Consider the following 21,054-nt stretch of genomic DNA (forward strand, 5'->3'; position numbering starts at 1 on the left):
TGGATGCAAAGGCAGGGATGTGTGGAGGCGCTGTGGCAAGGTGAAAGCACAGCCACCCTAGATACTAAAAGCATTTCTGATTTAGGGTGGGCCTTTCTCAAACTATAAAATGTAACCTAGTTTCTGGGTTTTGCTGTTGTTGGTGTTGATGGTGGTGTGATAAAACTCTTAATTGGTCAGATTCTTTCTGTCAAAGAAGGTTCTTGCCAGATGACAGTTAAGACCATTTGGTTTAGGTCACTGGTGCTGCTCGAACTGCAATTTGATAGGTGAAATTTACAAGGTGTGAGAATTCATGACTCTCAACAGTTCCTGACATTGATGGGAAATCACCTTCTTAGAGGACAGGACCTGGTGTCCTGTTGTATGTCTACTTGGGGCTGAACTGCAGGTGTGATTTTAAATGAAAGAAGATAAGAGGATGCCCTGAGTAAACACATTCCAATGCACAAGGCACTTAACATACAAATAGACCTAGGGTCTTAAATGGTCTCTGGAGACCCTGTAGTTCAGTGGGTTCCACTCTGGCTAAGCATAAGAATGTCTCGGGCAGATTCCTGAACCCCACCTCCAGAGCCCTGATTTGCTGTAAGCAGATCCCAGGAATCTGCATTTCTAAAGAGCTTTTCAGAGCCCAGAGTCGGGAGAGCACTTTCCCTAAGTCACACCTCTAGTTTATCGAAGCGAGCTTGCTGCCTGTGCTATAAAGACGCCCTCCTGATGGGCCGTATTTGAAGTTTGCTCCTGTCTGTCCCCTGCACAGATTCATGCCCTGAAAGCAGCGGAGAACATTTGGAAGCCTTGCTCAGTGCTCCAGGAGCACCACCCCTGGACACAACAGTCATGCTTGTCATCAGCTGGGGATGATGGCTGAGTTCAGCCTTTCATCTTTGTACTTTTCAAACGAGAAATATGTACACATCACAGTAGTTTAATATGAGACTGTATGGATTTATCTTTGGATACTCGGCAGGGATGCTCCACAATGACAGTTGTGTATGGGGAAAGATGGAATTGTGCCTTTGAGAAAGGGACTCATGACCTGGTGCCAGCTGCGAACCTAGAGGAGGCACCTCGCAGCGTGCACCCTGACTACAACCTCCCACCCAGCGAGGAGCAGGTCAGCCCATCCTCTGTTTCCGAGTTAGCAAGCAGGGCTGAGGAGGAGCTGCCTGGGACTTAGTAACCAACCTTCACAAACCACTGTAGGCATCGGAGCTGTGCTTATTATACATCGGTGATGAAAACTCTGCATGTGAGTCCTGGGGCTCCCAGGAGAAAAACCTCACTCTGCCCTGACAGAGTTTCAGAAAAAAACCAAACTAAATGAACTAATAAACAAAAAGAGAACAAAGCATTCTGATAAACTCCAACTTCTTATTTTTAATGAACATATGACTCAGCTGCCAATACCAAGACATGGGTTTTCCAAACATTTGCAAATGAAAGCAAAATCACAGGTAATGTTTGCCATATGCATTTTTCTTCACTCTTTGATACAATGAAGTTACTAGAAAACTGATTCTTTTAACTTTCCTGTGCCTGCTTTAACATTCATCCTTTAATATAGTTATTAGGAATGATGACACGGTGCTGACATAAAGCTGCTCTCTGGGGAACAAATTATTTTCCTCTGTAGGACTTGAAACTCTTAAAATCCAATTTGCTGTAAAAGCTTACAGGAAAAAAAAAAAAAATCAATAGAACTTTTGCAGACCAAACTAGTTTTTGTGGAGCAATAGTTTTACAGCCTGCAGAGGAATTTTGAATTTCGTACCCTTTAGTACAAAATCTACAACGTCTGAAATGGAAGCATTCACAATTTTAAACTCCCACTTTTTTAGTGACAGAGGGACACTGTCTACATGAGGCTTACATTCCATGCAAAGAAGCCACAGTTGGCCAACAATGTCCCTTTCAGGCAAACTCTGAGGACTTTCAAAACCGTAATTCCAAATGCAGATTTCAAATGCAGACAGATTTGTGACACAGTCTGATTTCTTCCCTTTTAATACAATTTTTGTTTATATATACTATAAATAAAACTTCTCACTCATTAAAACGGCTATTATTTAAAAAGACAAATGGGCCAGGAGTGGTGGCTCACAGCTGTAATCCCAGCACTTCGGGAGGCCGAGGCCGGCGGATCATGAGGGCAAGAAATCAAGACCATCCTGGCCAACATTGTCTACTCTACTCTACTGAAAATACAAAAATTAGTTGAGCATGATGGTGCACGCCTATAGTCTCAGCTACTCGGGAGGCTGAGGCAGAAGAATCGCTTGAACCTGGGAGGCAGAGGTTGCAGTGAGCCAAGATCACGCCACTGCACTCCATCCTGGTGACAGAGCGAGACTCCATCTCAAAAAAAAAAAAAAAAAAAAAAAAAGACAAAATAACAAGTCTTGTTGGGGGTGCAAAGAAGTTGGAATCATGCATTACTGCTGGTGGGAATGTCAAATGGTGCCACGACTGTAGAAGAGTTTGGCAGTTTCACAAAAAAGTAAACACAGAATACCACATGAGCCAGCAAGTCTAAATTTGGGTGTATACCCCAAACTATGGGAGTATTGAAAGCAGGGACTTGAGCAGGTATTTGTACACCCACATTCACAGCAGCATTGTTCACACCAGCCAAAAGGTAGAAACCACCCACATGTTGTTCCTCGACAGATCCGTGGAGAAACACATTGTGGTCTAGCCCTATAATGGAGTATTATTCAGCCTTAAAAAGGAATGAAGTTCTGACATACGCTACAACATGGATGAACCTGGAAGACATTCTGTTAAGAGAAACAAGCCAGACAAATAAGGACCAGTGTTACACAATTCCACTCATATAAGGTATCTAGAGTAGGCCAATTCATAGAGACACAAAGTAGAATGGTGATGACCAGGAGCTGGGTGGAGGGAGGAATGGGGAAGTTGTTCAATGGGTACAGAGTTGGAGCTTTGCAAGATGACAAGGCTCTGGAGATGGATGGTGGTGGTGCTGGTTGTACAACAACAATGTGAATGTACTTATTGCCTCTGAACTGGACACTTAAAAATGTTTGAGATGGGAAATTTTATGTTATTTACATTTCATCACAATTATTTATAACATATATACATAAAACATATATTATGTTTGTATAACAATATAAGTACTTAGAATTATAAAAAATCCAACCCATCCTATACATCTAAACACAAATTTAAAGGACTCGTATCTTGGCTCACAACCAAAGCTCAGCCTTGCTCCACCCTGAGATGTCTCATTGGCCAATGTGCTGACAGCAGAGAAGCCACTAAGAAGAAGCCCCGCTGGGATGCCAGAATAAAAATGCTCACAGTGGCCTGGTGCAGTGGCTCATGCCTGTAATCCCAGCACTTACGGAGGCCAAGGCGGGCGGATCACCTGAGGTCAGGAGTTCAAGGCCAGCCTAGCCAACATGGCAAAACCCCATCTTCACTACAAATACCAAAAAAATGAGCCAGGCATGGTGGCACACACCTATAGTCCCAGCTACTAGGAAGGCTAAGGCAGGAGAATCACTTGAACCCCAGAGGAGGAGGTTGCAGTGAGCTGAGATCACGCCACTGCACTCCAGCCTGGGCAACAGAGCAAGACTTCATCTCCAGAGCAAACAAACAAAGAAGCAAGCAAACAAACAAACGAACAAACTGCTCACAGTGAAGTCTCGTAAGAGGAACAGCCTTGCCTTGTTCTTTTTTTCGTTTGTTTTTGACAGTTTTGCTCTTGTCACCCAGGCTGGAGTGCAGCAGCATGATCTTGGCTCACTGCAACCTCTGCCTCCCGGGTTCAATCGATTCTCCTGCCTCAGACTCCTGAGTAGCTGGGATTACAGGCATGCGCCACCACGCCCGGTTAATTTTGTATCTTGCCCTGTTCTGGACTGAGTACAGATCAACTGCACAGCATCTCTGGGCCTCGACTGGGAGCCTAGGACCCCAGCTTAGCAAAGTGGCCTGAGCTATGACACCCAGTCCAAACCCATGCAGGCCTTTGCCCCCACCTCCCTCAACTCTCTTTACACAGTGTGGCGACATCTCGGGGATAGCACCCTCCTTGCCTCCCACATGAGAAAAGGAGGCCTAAAGAGGCAGTGGCCTAAAGCAGCAGAGCAGGCAGGTGCCGGCCAAGCTCTTGTAAGGACTGGCTCTTGATGACCCCTACACTTCCAGGCTCAGGAAGGCTGTGAGAAGCACAGACACATCTGCTAGGTTCTGACACTGAACCCAAGGCACCCAGAGTCTGCCCTTTCAAGATGATGGCCCTCTGGGAAAGGCTCCAGAGGCTTCGGGAGCATGAGCAGAACAGTGAAATAACATGCACAACTTCAGCTGGGAAAACCCAAATGAGGACACGCACCACTGCCAGAGGTGCACGAACAGGGAGAGGGTGCACTGCAGCTTCTGACCTACGTGCGTTTCACAGGGACTGCACTGGCCCAAGCGCCTTTCCTGGCATAGGCCAGAGCTCAAGGCTTCATGGCACTGGGCTCACCTCAATGTTCTATCAATACAGACAGAGAAAGAGTTTTCTAGCAGCTGGCAGAATTGACCAAGGGGGAGGAAAGAGACCTTGTTCCTTTGCAAGAGATAATTTTCTGGGTGTTCAAATTCCTGACTGCAGCCCAGGAGCCGAGTTGATCATGACAGCAGTGGGTGGGTTCACCCAGGGACAATCACAGTCATGTGCATCATGACTGCAGCCCAGGGACCTCCATGCTGGCTGGTGTGTGTGCTGAGCCTAGACCCTCCTAGCTTTCCTTCCCTCCAGCCATGCAGGGCTCTCGCTGGACATCTTACCTGCCAGGCAATCAGGTCCTTGAGCTTCTCGATCTTTTCATGGGCCTCAGGGTGTTCCTGCAGGTACCGGTCTGTAAAGAAGGCCTGGTGGAGACAGGGAGAGTCACTCAGTGCACCTGCTCAGCAAACACAGGTTTTTGCACACTTACTGTGCTCCAGGCCCTGAGAATAGAGCTGTGCATAAAACGGATCCACATGGAGTTCACTGCAGACCGAGGGTCACACCCTCTGCAGTACCCAGGACAAAATGTCCCACAAGGTCAAACACCGAAAGTGGAGCTAATGGGGCTGTCTACAGCAGCAACCCCGCTTCTTGGGGTCCAAGAAGGCCATAGCTGACCTGGTGGCTTGGTCCTGCTGGATGGCAATGAATACAGCCCTCTCAGCTACTCACATGCCCATGCCCCCCACCCAGCCCCTGCACCTGCCCAGGCCTGACCTATACCTGAAGGCAACGAACTTCTTTGTGCAAGGGCGGGTAACTGCCTCCTCGTAGCCTTCTCTCAGGCAGTACCCCTCTTGTCTCAGTTTTTACTCTGTCTAGATCAGAGGTCAACAAGCTTTTTTTGTGAAAGGCCAGATGGTAAACCTTTTAGGTTTTGTGGACCATAGAGGTCTCTATCACAACTACTTGATGCTGCCACTATTCAACTCGCGAGTTATAGTATCAGGAAAATAGCCTCAGGCAGTAGGTAAGTACACAGGCATGGCCTTGTTCCAAAAGAGCTGCATTTACAAACACAGGCGGGGCAAGCCCGTGGTCTAGGACACACCCTGTGTCCTTCAACTTCTGTCCATTCCTACAGAGTTAGGATCCAGGGAGACCAGCGGGCCAGGCCCCCTCCACCATCAAAGCGCTACCTCCCTAGTCCTGATATTCTGATGTTTTTGTTTAACTTTATCTTTTGGCCTTTAAGATCCCAGACCTTGCAAAAGCCACTGGAGGCCTGGGCACAGATAAGCACAGCCTGGGTGGGTCAGTGGGGGCTTCCTGGCTGTCTGGGGATGCCCAGGGGAGCCTTGCCAGGGCTCAGGCCTTGACTTTGCTACAGCCTTCAGGGGCCGCCACTGGCTGCTGCTGCCTGGCCTTGGCTGGGCCACTGCTGAGATTGCTCAATGAGTCCAGGGGCGTTTCTGGGCTTTGGGGACTCTTTGGAACTTTGAGTCTGTCCCAGGGCAGGCCTGCCTGCCCAGAGCAAGCTGGTGGGTCCCGTGCCTTTTCGTAGTTTGTGAAGCCCCCCATGACAGCTGGGTCCACGATGCCGTTCAGGAGCATGGAGAGCGGGTTGATGGGCAGGCTGGGGTCATCCAGGTGCTGCTGCACCATGCTGTTGATCTTGTCGTTCGTCAGCTGCATGGTCTCGATGGCGTTCTCCAGGGGGCTGATTTCCACCTGCAAGGAGACAGGAGAGCCCGAATGTCAGCCCATGGCTGCCTCCACTCCCGGGGTCTCACCAGAGGAGCCACGTGCTCTGGGGCAGGCTTCCTGCTCCTCCATGAACCTTTCCTCCAAACAGAAGTTTTGGGCAGCTGGGCATTTTATTATTATTGTTTGTTCTCATAGACGAAAATTCCAAAGGAACAAAGCAAAGCTGCTGCTCTGCTCTGGGGGCGGGGGCTGTGTATGCACGTGGCTATGCACACATGTGGTCATCCTGGGAAAACACACAGCCTTGAGTGGTGCTTGAACACACCTGCTTCAGAACAGAGACTTCCAATTCTGTTCTTGTTCTCTGCTTGCTGTGCAGAGGGAGAAGATGTTCGGGAATTCTGAGGAATCTAAGCCCGGGCAGCCTGCACTACCTGTCCAGTTAGGGAGGGTAAAGGAGGGCAAGGGAGGGCCCTGCCATGGCACCACACACCATCATGGGAAGGAGGAGTGATGGGCAGGTGCAGTGGCTCCCGCCTGCAATCCTAGCGCTTTGGAAGGCTGAGGTGGGTGGATCACCTGAGGTCGAGTTCGAGACCAGCCTGGCCAACATAGCAAAACCCTATCTGTACTAAAAATACAAAAATTAGCCAGGTGTAGTGGTGCATGCCTGTAATCCTGGCTACTCGGGAAGCTGAGGCAGTAGAATTACTTGAACCCAGGAGGCAGGGGTTGCAGTGAGCCGAGATTGCACCACTGTACTCAGGCTGGGCAAGAGAGTGAGACTCCAAAAAACAAACAAACAACAACAACAACAACAACAACAAAGAGAGCTCATGGCCCCTGGGGTTGGGAGAAAAAGGCTGCTTGGAGCACTCCACGCTTCCCTCACAGGCCTCATTTGCACACCTGCCATGGTTAACGAGACCTTCAGTGCTGGAGGTAGGGGACTGACCATCTGCCCTCCCGGCTCCCAGTGCATGTCTCTCAGACACCTCCACCCTCTTTCTCTGAGGGCCCCACAGGGCCTGGCCTGGCCAAGTCCCAGCCCAGTGCCCTCCAGCTCAGCCCTGAGGTGCCAGGGCAATGTGGCTGGCTTGGTCGAAGGCAGGGACCACAGCTGCCCTCAGATCTGGCTTGAGCAGACCAAACCTCCTCCTCACGCTGGGCCACGGGGACCATGTCCCAGAGTGACCCCGACAATAACTTTGCTGCTTCCAAAGGAGGCGTGATTGGCCCCTCCCCATGCCCAAGAGCTCTGGGTATCTTCATGTCTGGCGTGCTTCCTGCTGCAGCCTCCAGGGGACTGCCTGGGAGTTGGGGGTGGGGCAGGGCAGAGATGAACAGAGAATGGGCCATTCTGTCCATCAGCAACCCCAGACTGGCACTCCTAGGTGGCTGTGCAGATAACAGAGGCTCTCTGCCCACCGATGTCACTGTCCTTGCACTGATGGAGGGACAGCCTCGGGGAGATTGTGATACACTGGGTGTGGCCAGCCAAGCGCACACTGCTGAGAGGGCCCCTTGTCTGCTGTCCTGACCCCACAACTTGCTTTGCCAGGCCCTCCATTTCATCCTGGGCAGTTTCACCAAACGCACACTCCAGGGCGGTATTCCACCTGGACTGACTGTTAACTCCCTGTTACTAATCTCATTTGCACTAAGAAAGAATCCTTCCTATTTTTATGGAACAAGGTTAGCTGCTGCTCCCACAGATATCCCACGGAGGTTGGTCCCATGTGGCATAAGGAGGGTACCAGGGTTTGGCAGCAGGGTGTCAGTCCTGCCATTCTGGGATTATTTGCCTTCCTGCCCTCTTAGTCTGTTCAAAATGGCCAATGCAGCCTGAGGAGGACTTGCATCCTCACGAAAGGTCAGGGGTCCCCTCTCCACCTCCCTAGGCTCCTGCATCCGGCAGCCGCTGGCTGGCAGGCCCCGATTACAAAGGGCTCATGGGCAGAGGGTGATTAAGAGGATCACGGCCTGTTTAGGTGGAGGGCCTGCTCTTCTGTTGTCTCTCGTATGTACAGTGCTTCACCAGCTACAAAGGGACCCAGCAAAGGCGGTGCATTTTTACCACCTGACACGTAACTCCTACAGCCTTCTATCTGTCAGGTGCTGCCTGGCTGCTAGGGGCACAGAAAGGGAACTCCAGAGCAGAAAGTGCCCCCAGGAGGGGCAGGCGAAGAGTCCTGGGTGCTTCGAGTATAAAGAGGTGGCTCTGACCACAGGCGACCTCTCAAAGAGAGTGGCCCATAGCTGCCCATAGCTCATGCTGGTGTGGGCAAAGAAGGCTCGGCGCTGGACATGCAGCTGGGCAGACAGGTGCTGGCCAAATCCTAGAGACAAATAATCAGGGGTTTTGGGGGGACTCATTAAAAACTACATGGTAAGTACCACCCCCCTCAGTGAGTTCTTGCTGGGGGAAAACAAAAGGCATTGAGACACATGAACAAACACTTACGTATTTCAATCAGATGTTTTTATATTGCCAGTTGGCTTGGCCTTGACGTCTCAATACTGTCAATAAATCTGCTGCTCAACTCCGGTTCATGTAAATGAAATTGCCCAATAGCTCACCGCAAATGTGAGTTTCATGTAAATGAAACGGTCCCATCGCAAAGCAAGGTTCAGCTTTGCTGAGAGGTGGAAATCGTTATTTCTTTAAAAAGGGTCAGGGAGGGGTATGGTCTCAGGCTATTTTTACTTGAAATGGGCAAGAAGTATTAATTAATAGTTGTTTGTCACGTAAAAGGCAATAAAATCATCAGGAAAAAATATCTTTAAAAAAGTTCATGTAAATTGGAATTTGTCTTAAGCTTTTCACTTGGTTAACAGAAAGCACTGTCAAAACAGCACAGCTATGACTGAATTTAAATATGTTGTAAGAATAAATGAAATCTTCATTCTGGTTTTTTGATAAGCTGGAGTTGGTCATGATTATACAGCATTTCCACTAGAATATGAATATGGGGGGGCGAGGAGATATCGATGCTTTCAAGAACAGGTGAGGTGGTTACGTGAACCGTGGGGTCTGCTGTGTACACATTGCCACAGTGACCACAGGGCACGAGCAGGTGAGGAAGGCGTGGCAGACTGTATTGAGGAAGGGAACGGACAATTCCTTCTGGGGTGGGGGCCATCCTTACCATGAAAACAGACTTGACCTCAAACCACCTTAAAATTCCAGGTAACTTATATGCAGTTGTGTATATGGTTCTCTCGATCCACATATTCTGCAAAGGAAACACACACACACAACACGGGTTAGAAAGATGTCAGCAGGTGGACAGCTCTACCTTAAGGGGGATTTACAGAATAACTCCACAGCAGTCAGGTCCTTCAGCAGGACAGGGTCTGTGGTGCTCAGCACAGGGCACGTGTGCCTTCAGGTAGTACCTCACAAGCTACGCTCTGCCTAACGGTCCCTCAGGATACATCAAAGTATCCGCTGTCCCCAGCCAACACTGTCCACCACTCTGGCATATGACAATGCAAGTATACTAGGTGAGTGAGAAAGATGTGTATACTCCAAAACGAGGCATGGGGAGCCCCTCATGAGCAAAGAGATTTTGAGAAAGGCTCCAAAGAAGTCTTACATTAGCCAGTGTTTCTGAGAAACTTAAATGGGGTAAACACATTTTTGGGAGACTAGATTTAATCAAAGTGACCTCTGATGTTCTGATAAAACCAGTCGGTATTTTAAGCTTTAAAAATTATTGACGTGGCCAGTCGCAGTGGCTCACACCTGTAATCCCAGCACTTTGAGAGGCCGAGGCAGGCGGATCACAAGGTCAGGAGATCAAGACCATCCTGGCTAACAAGGTGAAACCCCGTCTCTACTAAAAATACAAAAAATTAGCCGGGCGTGGTGGCAAGTGCCTGTAATCCCAGCTACTTGGGAGGCTGAGGCAGGAGAATGGCATGAACCCGGGAGGCAGAGGTTACAGTGAGCCGAGATCGTGCCACTGTACTCAAGCCTGGGGGGCAGAGTGAGACTCCGTCTCAAAAAAAAAAAAAAAAAAAGTTTTGATGTAACTAATATGTTTACATGAGAACATAAAGATACGGAAATAGCAGGAGGAAAAACCATCCCCTACCTGAAGCTGATAACCTACATGCTGTAGTATCTATTGTTCAAGACTTCTTACTAAGTATTAAAAAGTGTGTCTATGTATATTTTAAATAAAAACATCATTTATCTGTGTTCTTTGTAAAACAATGTATTACATATCGCAGGAAACTGTTCTAAGCCAATAAATATAATTCTACTTCTCTTTAGGGATTGCACAAAAACTCCATTGCAGGGGTCAACTGGAAACCCTTTACCCTACTGCCTCTTTTGCACTGTCTAGCTTGCAACAATCTTCTGCCATTCCAACCTCCCTGCACTGCAGGGTCACCTAGCAGTCTGAGTCTGTCAACAGGAATCTAGACTTAAGCAGATGGGATAATGGGATGCCAGTCATTCCGGAAAACTGGACAAGCGTGGGGGCTCACACCTGTAATTCCAGCACTTTGGGGGCTCACACCTGTAATCCTAGCACTTTGGGGGCTCACACCTGTAATCCCAGAACTTTGGGAGGCCGGGGCAGGCAGATTGCCTGAGCTCAGGCCTTCGAGACCAGCTTGGGCAATGTGGCAAAACCCAGTCTCTACTAAAAATACACAAATTAGCCACGTGTGATGGCAGGTGCCTGTAGTCTCAGCTACTCAGGAGGTTGAGGCACAAGAATCGCTTGAACCCGGGAGGCGGAGCTTGCAGGGAGCTGACATTACACCACTGCACTTCAGCCTGGGCAACAGAGCGAGACTCCGTCTCAAAGAAAAAAAAAAAAGAATTCAGAAAACTGGCTTGGATCTTGGAAAGCATTTATCTCACACTTCTAAGGGAAGGAGCTGGTTGAAGCCACAGGGACACAGGCAAGGCCTCCATGTCCCAGGCCAGTCCTCCTTTGCCCCATGGGGACAGCTCCCTCAGGCTTTTGTCCTAGCAGTGGAAGCAGGTCTGGCCCTCTCACATCCACCTCTTGAACAGATTCCAGTGCTTTTTCTCATGTCAATATGCCCTGAGAGGGACCTCTGGGTTCTATCCTGGGATTTACGGCCAGTTCCTGCTCACGCAGGCCCTGTCTCATCTTCCTCCTTGTCAGTGCCCTCACTCCCCAGCACGTCAGTCACCCCTTGCCAGGTCTGCAGGTGTGAGCCACCTTGCTCCGCTCTCGGCCTATTGGGCAGCTTCCCCAGCCCGCTGCACTTGGAGCTGGGCTCCCTGCTGTAGGGCCGGAGCCTGGCTTCCCAGTAGAGCAAAAGACTTTGTACTTATCTGAGGTTTTGGGGGGCATGTGAAGGACCAAATCCTGCGGCTTCTGAACACTTTGTCCAAGTGCCCGGACCTAAACGGGGCCATTAGGGGATTTCAGGGCCATTTAGAAGAAGCATAGCCTCTGAGGCTCAGCATAGCTCAAAATGTCAAGAGCCTTCGTTATTCTTAGCTCTGCACCCAACTGGCTGCGCACCCTTCAGCAGTTCACTTGACCTCCTTGTGTCTATTTCTTTATAGTCTAAGAATATATCTACTTGCCAGATGGGAGAGGTGTGAGGGAAATTCAAGAACTGCCTATAAATCCCACAGTTGAGGGACTCCATATAAATACTAGCATTAGTGCTTGTGATGACAGTAATGGGTACAGACTGCTCTGAAAGCCACTGCCCTTAGCGAGGGTGTCCAGGTTAGACATGCCTAGGTTCTGCCTGCACTGTTGCAGACAATAGACACTGCAGTGACCAGTCCTGGAGGAGGTCCAGGGTGTTGGGTTCACCAATAAATAGGGTCCTAATCTTCAAACAACCAGCCTGCTGGGACTGCACAATACTGCAGATTCCACCAACTCCAAGCTCCTTTGTGCTCCTTGGTGACACACAAGGAATCTGGCCTCAGGGCTGGAAGGAACTTCCCCATAGCTCTTAAGAGCTGAGATAGGAGACTCACAGGTACTGCCCTGAGGATCCGATGACTGGCAGACCCCTGAGGGATTGGCAGGGAGAGTGGGTAGATGCCACTCTTTACTTGAGGCAACCCCGCTGGAAGGGTTCTGAGCTTTGCTCTGATCAGGAGTAGGGTGCTAATTCACCTTTGACCTTGGTAGCCTAGATGCCTTCAGATGGCACACAAGAGAAGTCATTCTCAGCAGAGCTGGTCCTCCTTGGGGGACCCTGGGCTAATGCCTCCTTGCAATATAGGACTACATAGGGATTTCCGGAGGTTTCCCAGGCAAGATGGATAAACATTAACATGTTTTTAAAATTATGGCTTATTTGATGCCTTTTCAACATGGATCCACTCACTTGAGCCCAGGAGTTCAAGACCAGCCTGGGCAACATAGACCCCACCTCCATACAAAAAAATAAATAAAATAAAAATACAAATGAATCCATGAAAGCAGTTTGTATGCAGAATTTTTAAAAGGCTCTAGGGCTGGGTGCGGTGGCTCACACCTATAATCCCAGCACTTTGGGAGGCCGAAGCCAGCGGATCACGAGGTCAGGAGATTGAGGCCATTCTGGCTAACACGGTGAAACCCTGTCTAAACACATAAAAATAAAAGAAAACTAAAAATACAAAAAATTAGCCAGGCGTGGTGGTGGGCACCTGTAGTGCCAGCTACTGGGGAGGGTGAGGCAGGAGAAAGGTGTGAACCCGGGAGGCGGAGCTTGCAGTGAACCGAGATTGCACCACTGCACTCCAGCCTGGGTGACAGAGCGAGGCACTGTCTCAAAAAAAAAAAAAAAAAAAGGCTCTAAAGATGTTTGCTGTTATTTCTACAACTCAAATGCTGTGGTTTGCAATAGGGGGTGGATGTTTTATTTGATGGGAGTTTCACTCTTGTCCCCCAGGCTGGAGTGCAATGGGGCGATCTTGGCTCACTACAACCTCTGCCTCCTGGGTTCAAGCAATTCTTCCGCCTCAGCCTCCCAAGTAGCTGGGATTACAGGCATGTGCCACCATGCCCAGCTAATTTTGTACTATTAGTAGAGACAGAGTTTTACCATGTTGGTCAGGCTGGTCTCGAACTCCTGAACTAATGTGATCCACCTGCCTCAGCCTCCCAAAGTGTTGGGATTACAGGCGTGAGCCACCACGCCCAGTCTGGAAATCTTTTTGATTGGCTGTCCCAACTGGGGTGGTGACACTGGCACCTAGTAGGCAGAGTTCAGGGATGCTGCCAAACCTCCCTGGACGCACAGGATGGTCCCCACCACAGAGAACAACCCAGTCTGTATTGCCAGTAGTGCTGGGGTCAACCCTGCAGTTGTGTGTTTTGCTCCAGTGAAGTTCAGGTGCTGGATACTGAGTTAGGAATGAGCACCTGAGTTAGGAATGAGTTCATGTGCTGACTGCTGTGTCACCTGCAGGAAGCCACGTCAGCACCCAGCACCTCAGCATTCCATGGGCCCATTTGTAACTAGAGATAATAGGTACCTGCTTTCTCACCTGGGGCTCACAGGGAAGGAAGGCAGTGCGGTACTCACATGGGAGCTCCGGCATTCGGACGGCACAGTCTCCTTATTAAATATCTCAGTGACCTTAGTCATATTGTTAGTGAAATGGCAATTAGTTTTTCTAACTTTGGAGGGGGTAATAGATTAGGATTTCTGCACTCAATATACAAAGACATTTAATACTGCCCTGTGGCTGCCTTTGAGGCCACGCTTCTCCACTGGCAGTTCTACTGGTGGAGGAATGATATTTTTGTTTGTTTTGGTGGTTTGTTTTTTACCGCAAATTCATTGTCTGGGTTTTTCTCTCCTTTCCGGATTGGCCGAGAATATTCAAATCGCTGGACCTCGTTCACCCTGTAAAAACTGTACAGAGACAGACAGATCATTAGACATTTAACCCGGCAAACAGCCAATTTGCTTTTGGACACAGGGTCTGGCCTTAGAGTACGTCATTGCCGCCTGCAAAATCTCCCTAACCTTGACCTGAAGCCATCGTCTTGGCATCCTCTCCCAGTCAGGGAGATGTTGGCAGGTGGAAAATTAACTTGAGTTTTTGCCTCTTCCCTGTCCCCGCCAACACCTCGAGGGAAAACAGAAGCTGAGTAAGAGTGAAATGAGCAAAAACAGAGGAAAGGTGAAGCGAAGGAGAGAGAAAAAAGGCTTTTGTGTTCAATGTATGTGTTTATTATTATTTTTAAAAAGTATGACATACTTCAGTTTCAGATCTACAAAGTACAGATTTTGCAGCCACCCCAAGAGTGACACACAGGAAACTAAGTGACCTGCCTTGGCGGCCAGGGTGGGAGGCAGGCTTTCCGCGTGCACAGGGGAGGGCGTGGGGAGACTGAGACTGATTCCTCCCCTGCACTGAAATGCAGGCAGGCTTCCACAGCAAAAGAAACTACTGCATCTGAGAAGGCTCTAAGCTTCACTATTTGCTTAAGGCCTCTGAAAAAAAAGGTTGCAACCCTTAAAATGTATGCCTTGTGAGAGCAGTCATTTGTAAACACACAGGGTCCCTGTTTATTTCCCATTATTGCTGAAGAAAGGTCAAAGAAACCACCAAACTTCAGGAAGCAAAATGAAGCAGATCCTAAGGAATATGAAGTCATCAAAGAGATTAATATTTTCACCAGAACATGGATCAAACAGAACAGAAAAGTCTTAATATCAAACACATCTGTTAAAGCAGGTCTTTCTATGCCATTGCTAAGTCAGGTGCGATTCAACCGACGGGCAGAAAATCTCATTCAAATATGGACAGTTGACTCAGGGGGCTTAAAAGCCCCCTCATAATCCTACATTATGGAACTGCTGTGCTGTAAGGCTGAAGGGTTCTCCTGTGTGTCACCAGGAGCAAATGTGCAAATCCCATTTCCCACCTTTCGAAATGCAAACATTCAGGCTGCACTCACGTGTATGGACTTGGCTTTGCTGGAAATGGGCAGGATGCACTGCTGTGAAGCTCCCTAGGAGACTGTACCCCGTGGGGCAGGCCTATAAAGGAGACCAGATGGCCTCCACTGCCCGCTTAGGTTTTTGCCGTCAGCTGACTTTGGGAAAGGAATAGGCTTTGCACGCTCCCAGCACACGGATTAACATCTCCTTTCACTTTTTTTGGATGCTGAATATAATTAGCTTCCCTTGCTCTTCAAAGAGGACAGAAAGAGCATTTGGAAAGCGAATCAAAGGTTAAAAATCATCCTTTAAAAGGTAGAATCATTAGGAAGAGATCTGTACACACAGCCTCTTACAACCCTCATGTTAGGTAAGAAAAATGGGATGATTACCTTACAATCTGCTCTGACACCGGCCTGTGAAACTTAGGAGGCAGATCGAGTTTGGGCTTCACTGTGAAGCACTGAATATCTGAGGTGAGGGGTTAAGGATCGCTAAGGCAGCACAGACATCAACCATGAGAGAGGCCTCCCATCACACCCAACCACCCAAATGAATGGCATCGCCATGGTTTCAGAGTTGATGCGGTTGTCTTAAAGGATACACTGGCCAGGGGAGTTTTTAATATCGTCGCCTGGTGGAGATGTTGTCTTCATTTTCTCAGCATTTGGAAACTGAGTTAATAGTCGAGCCTCAAAATCTTCCCGGCGCTCATACTCTTTCCCCCGGTAAATGAAAACTTTTCCCTGGAAAGGGTGACATTCATTTAATAACACCACAGAGAAAGGGCCAGGAAGAGTTCACATGCAATGTGCTGGTCTTAAAATATGCCTTACGGGTTCTTACAAAATGTCATTGAATTTAAGAACAACTTGTAATTTTTTTTTTTTTTAACTTGCGTTGGCTTTGTTAATCAAGAACACATGGTCATCAAGCACGTAAGTTAATACTGTTTAAGAGGCACTCAACACTGCGCTACTAACATCTGTGCTATGTTTGCATATTGACAGTAACAACTGATTTAAAACTATACGAAAACCAAATGAACACTCAGAAGCCCACACTAGAGTGGGCATGAAAGGGTTAGAAGGGGGTAAGGCAGCCAGGGCAAGCGGATAATGATGTCCACGCTTTTTCTGGTTTTTGTTTTCTTTTCAGGTAGGCCCTAATGAAGTCATTTTCATTCTGCCATAAGAAATTTTTTTTTTTGAGACAGAGTCTTGCTCTGTCGCCCAGGCTGGAGTGCAGTGGCCGAATCTCAGCTTACTGAAAGCTCCGTCTCCCGGGTTTACGCCATTCTCCTGCCTCAGCCTCCCGAGTAGCTGGGGCTACAGGTGCCCACCACCTTGCCCGGCTAGTTTTTTGTGTTTTTTTTTAGTAGAGACGGGGTTTCACTGTGTTAGCCAGGATGGTCTCGATCTCCTGACCTCATGATCTGCCCATTTCGGCCTCGCAAAGTGCTGGGATTACAGGCTTGAGCCACCACGCCCGGCCCATTCTGCCATAAGGAATTTAAGAGAGCATGAGCTAAGGGGGGTCCCAGTGCCTGAGCACGGCCACTCCGTGCCGACTCCTGTGAGACACAGTCGAGGTGAGCAGAACCCGAGGGGAAGGGATGCAGTCCAGGGCCCAGAGTTACTAAGTTCCTGGCCTCCCCCGAGGGAGTGACTGGAGAAGGATGGAGAGCAGGGCTTCCCTTCCTGCACTCAAGAGTGCTTGTGCAGGTCATTATTCATCAACATATGTCAAGATACAATACACAGAGCTCTTCTTGGAAAGGCTGGTTTGGTCCATCTCCAATGACACTTTTGTCACCTCCATAAATCCCAAGTTGGAGTGTCAGTCCACTGGGGTTGTTACAGATGGCTAGGCTAGGCTAGGCAGCCTGGGGCGTGGAGGGGAGTTAAGCAGGTAAGTTTTCTTCCTTCCACAAGGCTGTCTTGTTGAGGTCTTTTCTGCCTGAGTGTGACACAGTCCTCTGTAAATACACCTGTAAGGAACGCTTTCCTTGCAAGATATAACAGGTCTCCTTTTTTCCCGAATTCAACACGTGTGTTCTGAGTGTCAACTGGGTCACAGAAAGACGCCAATGGGTATCTAGTGTAATGCTGCTGCTGGTTTTGGAAGGCTTCTGCCTCCCCCCACCCACCCTGTCCCATCTAGGGCTGTCTCAACTGAAATGAAAACTGCCACAAGGAGAAGACAGCAAGTAGAAGTCACAGGGGTACAAGAAACAGAAGTCTGGGGTAACGCTTTCCAGGACAGGATGTGGTTGCTGAGGTGCTTCTGTTCTTCGATCAGGGGACACTGGGAAAGAACCTCCAGGCTGACTGCTCCCAATTCAGCTGCAGCCTTGCCCCATCTGCAGTCATTCCTGGACAGGTGCCAGAGACGGAGACGAACAGAGACAGACAGAGGCAGATGGAGGACAGCATCTTGCTGCATATTTTTACACTTATCCCCTAAAGACCAAGATTGAAGTCAAATTAAAATTTGTCTAACTAATGGATTTTCAAAAGGATTAAGAGAGATTGTATGACACTGAATCAACTGATCCTTGCTGTGGTCTGAATGTTTGTAGCCCCCAAAATTCAGATGCTGAAACCTAACCACCAAAGTGATAGTATTAGAAGGTGGGGCCTCTGGAAGGGAATTAGGTATTGCGGCTCCACCCTTGTGAAAGGGATCAGTGCCTTAGAAAAGAGGCTCCAGAGAGCTGCCTGCCCTTTCCATCCCGTGAGAACAAGTGGAAGGCGCCATCTATGAGGAATGGCCCTCCTCAGACTCCAGATCTGGTGGCACCTTGATCTTGGACTTCTCAGCCTCCGGAACTGTGAACAACACATTCTGTGGTTTATAAAGTACCCAGTCTAAGGTATTCTGTTACAGCAGCCCCAGTGGACTAAGACAATCCCCTTCCCTCGCCCCAGCTTATTCTGAGTTCTCCTAAATCACTAAAAAAGAACCAGTTTAAGAATTGAATTCTTTTTCACTTTGTGCTTAGATATGTCTTAAAAGTACCATTATGGAAGAAAATGTTCTATTTATCTCCCAAAAAAAAAAAAAAAAAAAAAAAAAATCAAGCAGAAACCAGATAATATGTAGTCTTAATTAGAAATATAAATACACAGTTTGAACACCTTCTAAGGCTATATAAAGCCACACACTTCCAAAATTCAGTAAGATTTAATGTATAACAGACTACTATGAAACTACCAAGCATTTTTCTTATGCTTTACATAAGAAAGACATAATAATAAAATGTATATAAAACTTTAATAGAAAACGCTGGTGAGTTATAGATAAAAACACGAATAACATTTTCTGAAAATGTCAGTGACTTTGCATTCTGAAATGATCCCTTTGAACATGAAAACAAGGGGAAAATATACAGAGTCAAAGATATTTATTCCTTGTAAGACCTATAAATATTAATATGAGCACAAACAACGGTGAGATCAATTTTTAGAGAAAAACAAAGCAAAAGGGACAGCTAGTCAGTTCTTGGAGGCTCCTCTCCAGCAGGGCGTGAAGCACTCAAACATTCCGCCCACTTTTTGGTAACTTGCTAGTGTCACTGGCAGATTGACCCCTGCCAGGTGATCTGGGAAGCGTGATAACTACATTGCTGCAGCTCCGCAGAATGATCCAGGTGTGGCGGGACAGTTAGTTCAATATTAACCAAGCCTGTTAACCTCCATTTGGACTTTTCATTTTGTCCTTTTGGTGGTGGAGATGATCCAGGACCGTCCCTGGAGCCTGCCGTGCATGAGCTCCTGGGACAACCTGGCGTCTACTGGGCTCGGGGGCTGTGACACGTCCTCTGCACCCGGCACTGCCCTCACATAATATTCCACGTAGGCTGCTCCCTTGCTCTGGACTCCGGGATAACCATCCTGCATGGATCCAGAGTTGGTGCCTACATATCCAGAGGTAGATCTCCATCCACAGGGGCCACACGCACCATTTAACACCAAGCACTGCACAAGGCTGCCATGGCTTGGTCCACTTCTCTCCCTTTCTTAAAGATGTATGTTCCGGAGCACACACACTCAAATTAAAGCCTTTAGCAACAGTAAGTGGCTTTAACTCCAAGCTCATTCCACCCTTCAGCTTTGTTTTTTATTGAGAATGAAGCTAATTTCAAACTTGTCTCTAATTCACAGCTTGTAACTAAGCCTCCTTTATTCATTATCTGGAAGGGAAGACTTTGTTCAGAATCTGTGCTTCTGATCAACCACTGCCTTTGCTGCACAATGAAGGCAAGAGGAAAAGCTGACCAGCAATGACCAGGACAAGGCCAGACGCCTCCGTCACCAGGCAGGATGCTGAGGAGTGGGCAGCCAGCCTCACCTCATGGAGCAGGCCAGAACTGTGGGGCTCTCCTGTCAACAGGGACATGTCCTTCCTAAGGGGGGGTTTGTATCCTCTGGGTACCGTGATAAAGAGGTGTCTCACACTATTAGTGACTCCCGTGGAATCGGAAACACAGGAGCCCAAATGAGCAACGTCTGGAACCAGTGGAATCTCCCAACTGGTTTCAACTGCCCCAGACAGCCGTGCTCAAGACACAGAGCTTCTGCTTCCTAAAGCCAGAGCAATCACACATGGTCTCCTAGGATAAGAGAAAACCATGTGTCAAAAAAAAAAAAAAAGTCCTAAGAAATATCAGGAAATTATGACCCATTGGTCAATGGCATCCAAGAATGTGTTTTTGAGAAAATTTATAGACAGTTCTATGGTAGGCCAGGCAGCATTATTAATATTTATATAACTTCCCCTTTGGCCTCATGTGAATATTGGGAAACGGGCATCTGGCAGGTGATCACGGTTACTGCTTCAATCACATGTCCGAAAGCACCGGCCTGTCTCAGGGATGGAGCCTGATTTGGAGTTTCCAGCACCGTGGCCATACAGATCCACTTCCAATTTCCCATATAATTAAAATCATACATCTTCACAGCAGCACATTGGGTGGGGACAACCCAAATGTTCATCAATGGATCAATGAATAAATAAAATGTGGCCTCTCCATGCAACGAAATACCATTCAGCCTTAAAACGGATGAAATTCTGACACATGCTACAACCTGGGGAACCTGGAAGGCATTCGGCCGAGTGAAACAAGGTAAACACAGAAGGGCGAATACTGTACAATTTCACTGATGCAAGGTCCCTAGAACAGTCAGATTCATAGAGACACAGAGTAGAATGGCGGCTGCCAGGGGCTAGGCGGAGGGAGAACGAGGAGGCAGTATTTGACGGATGGAGAATTTCAGTTTTGCAAGATGAAAAAGTTCTGAAGGCAGATGGTGGTGCTGGCTGCACAACAATGTGAATGTATTAATGCCACTGAACTATACACCTGAAAATGGTTAAGATGGCAAATAGTATGTTACACATACCACACCTCAATTACAATAATACACGTACATCTCCGAAGGAGGGTTGTTTTAAGGAAACATCCGATGGAAAGGTTATATGCAACCAAAGAAAATCCTGTCAGTCTCTCTCTGTCCCCTGGGCTAACCACCAAGCTATGGCAGTGTGGACAGTTGTACCTTGCCACGCAGATGCAAACTCCCCACCCTTCCTCAGAACGGGAAGGGGATTCTCTGCTGGGGGAACAATCATGGCTCAGATTAGGCAGAATCAAACTTTACCCGCAGGAATGTGGGGAACCCTTGTCCGTAGTAGCCAACAGCAAAATAGTCGGGCTTGGGCCTGATCACTTTGACGATGTTTTCATAAAACTGAGCCTGTTTTTTCTGGAAGGAAAAAAGAGAATGCATTTCAGGTTTGAGTATTCAAGCATGTGTGCCTCTGGATTCTTCTTGTGGGCTCTTTAAAAGCTCTGGCAACTTCTATAGGGTGGGAGAGGGAGATGGTGGGAGATGGTACTGAGGCTGCACCTGAATTTCATCTCACTCCATTGTTTTGACATTATTTTTCACTCCTCCTCCATCATT

General features: G+C 48.0%; 1 protein-coding gene across 4 annotated transcripts in view; it reads right to left on the minus strand.

Annotated features, from left to right (window-relative positions):
* DOCK1 (dedicator of cytokinesis 1) overlaps positions 1 to 21,054 on the minus strand; it is a 487,728-nt gene that overhangs the window by 27,331 nt on the left and 439,343 nt on the right. For all 4 annotated transcript variants that reach the window (XM_017858668.1, XM_017858667.1, XM_017858670.1 and 1 more), the window contains 7 exons: positions 20,749 to 20,853; positions 15,690 to 15,831; positions 15,478 to 15,556; positions 13,966 to 14,050; positions 9,334 to 9,420; positions 6,032 to 6,208; positions 4,816 to 4,899 (listed from right to left, as the gene is read on the minus strand). In XM_017858668.1, coding sequence (XP_017714157.1) covers positions 4,816 to 4,899; positions 6,032 to 6,208; positions 9,334 to 9,420; positions 13,966 to 14,050; positions 15,478 to 15,556; positions 15,690 to 15,831; positions 20,749 to 20,853 — 759 coding nt within the window. The remainder of the gene's footprint in view (positions 1 to 4,815; positions 4,900 to 6,031; positions 6,209 to 9,333; positions 9,421 to 13,965; positions 14,051 to 15,477; positions 15,557 to 15,689; positions 15,832 to 20,748; positions 20,854 to 21,054) is intronic.

The sequence above is a fragment of the Rhinopithecus bieti genome, unplaced genomic scaffold (assembly GCF_001698545.2).
Source record: "Rhinopithecus bieti isolate Rb0 unplaced genomic scaffold, ASM169854v2 scaffold_42745, whole genome shotgun sequence".
Lineage (NCBI taxonomy): Eukaryota > Metazoa > Chordata > Mammalia > Primates > Cercopithecidae > Rhinopithecus > Rhinopithecus bieti.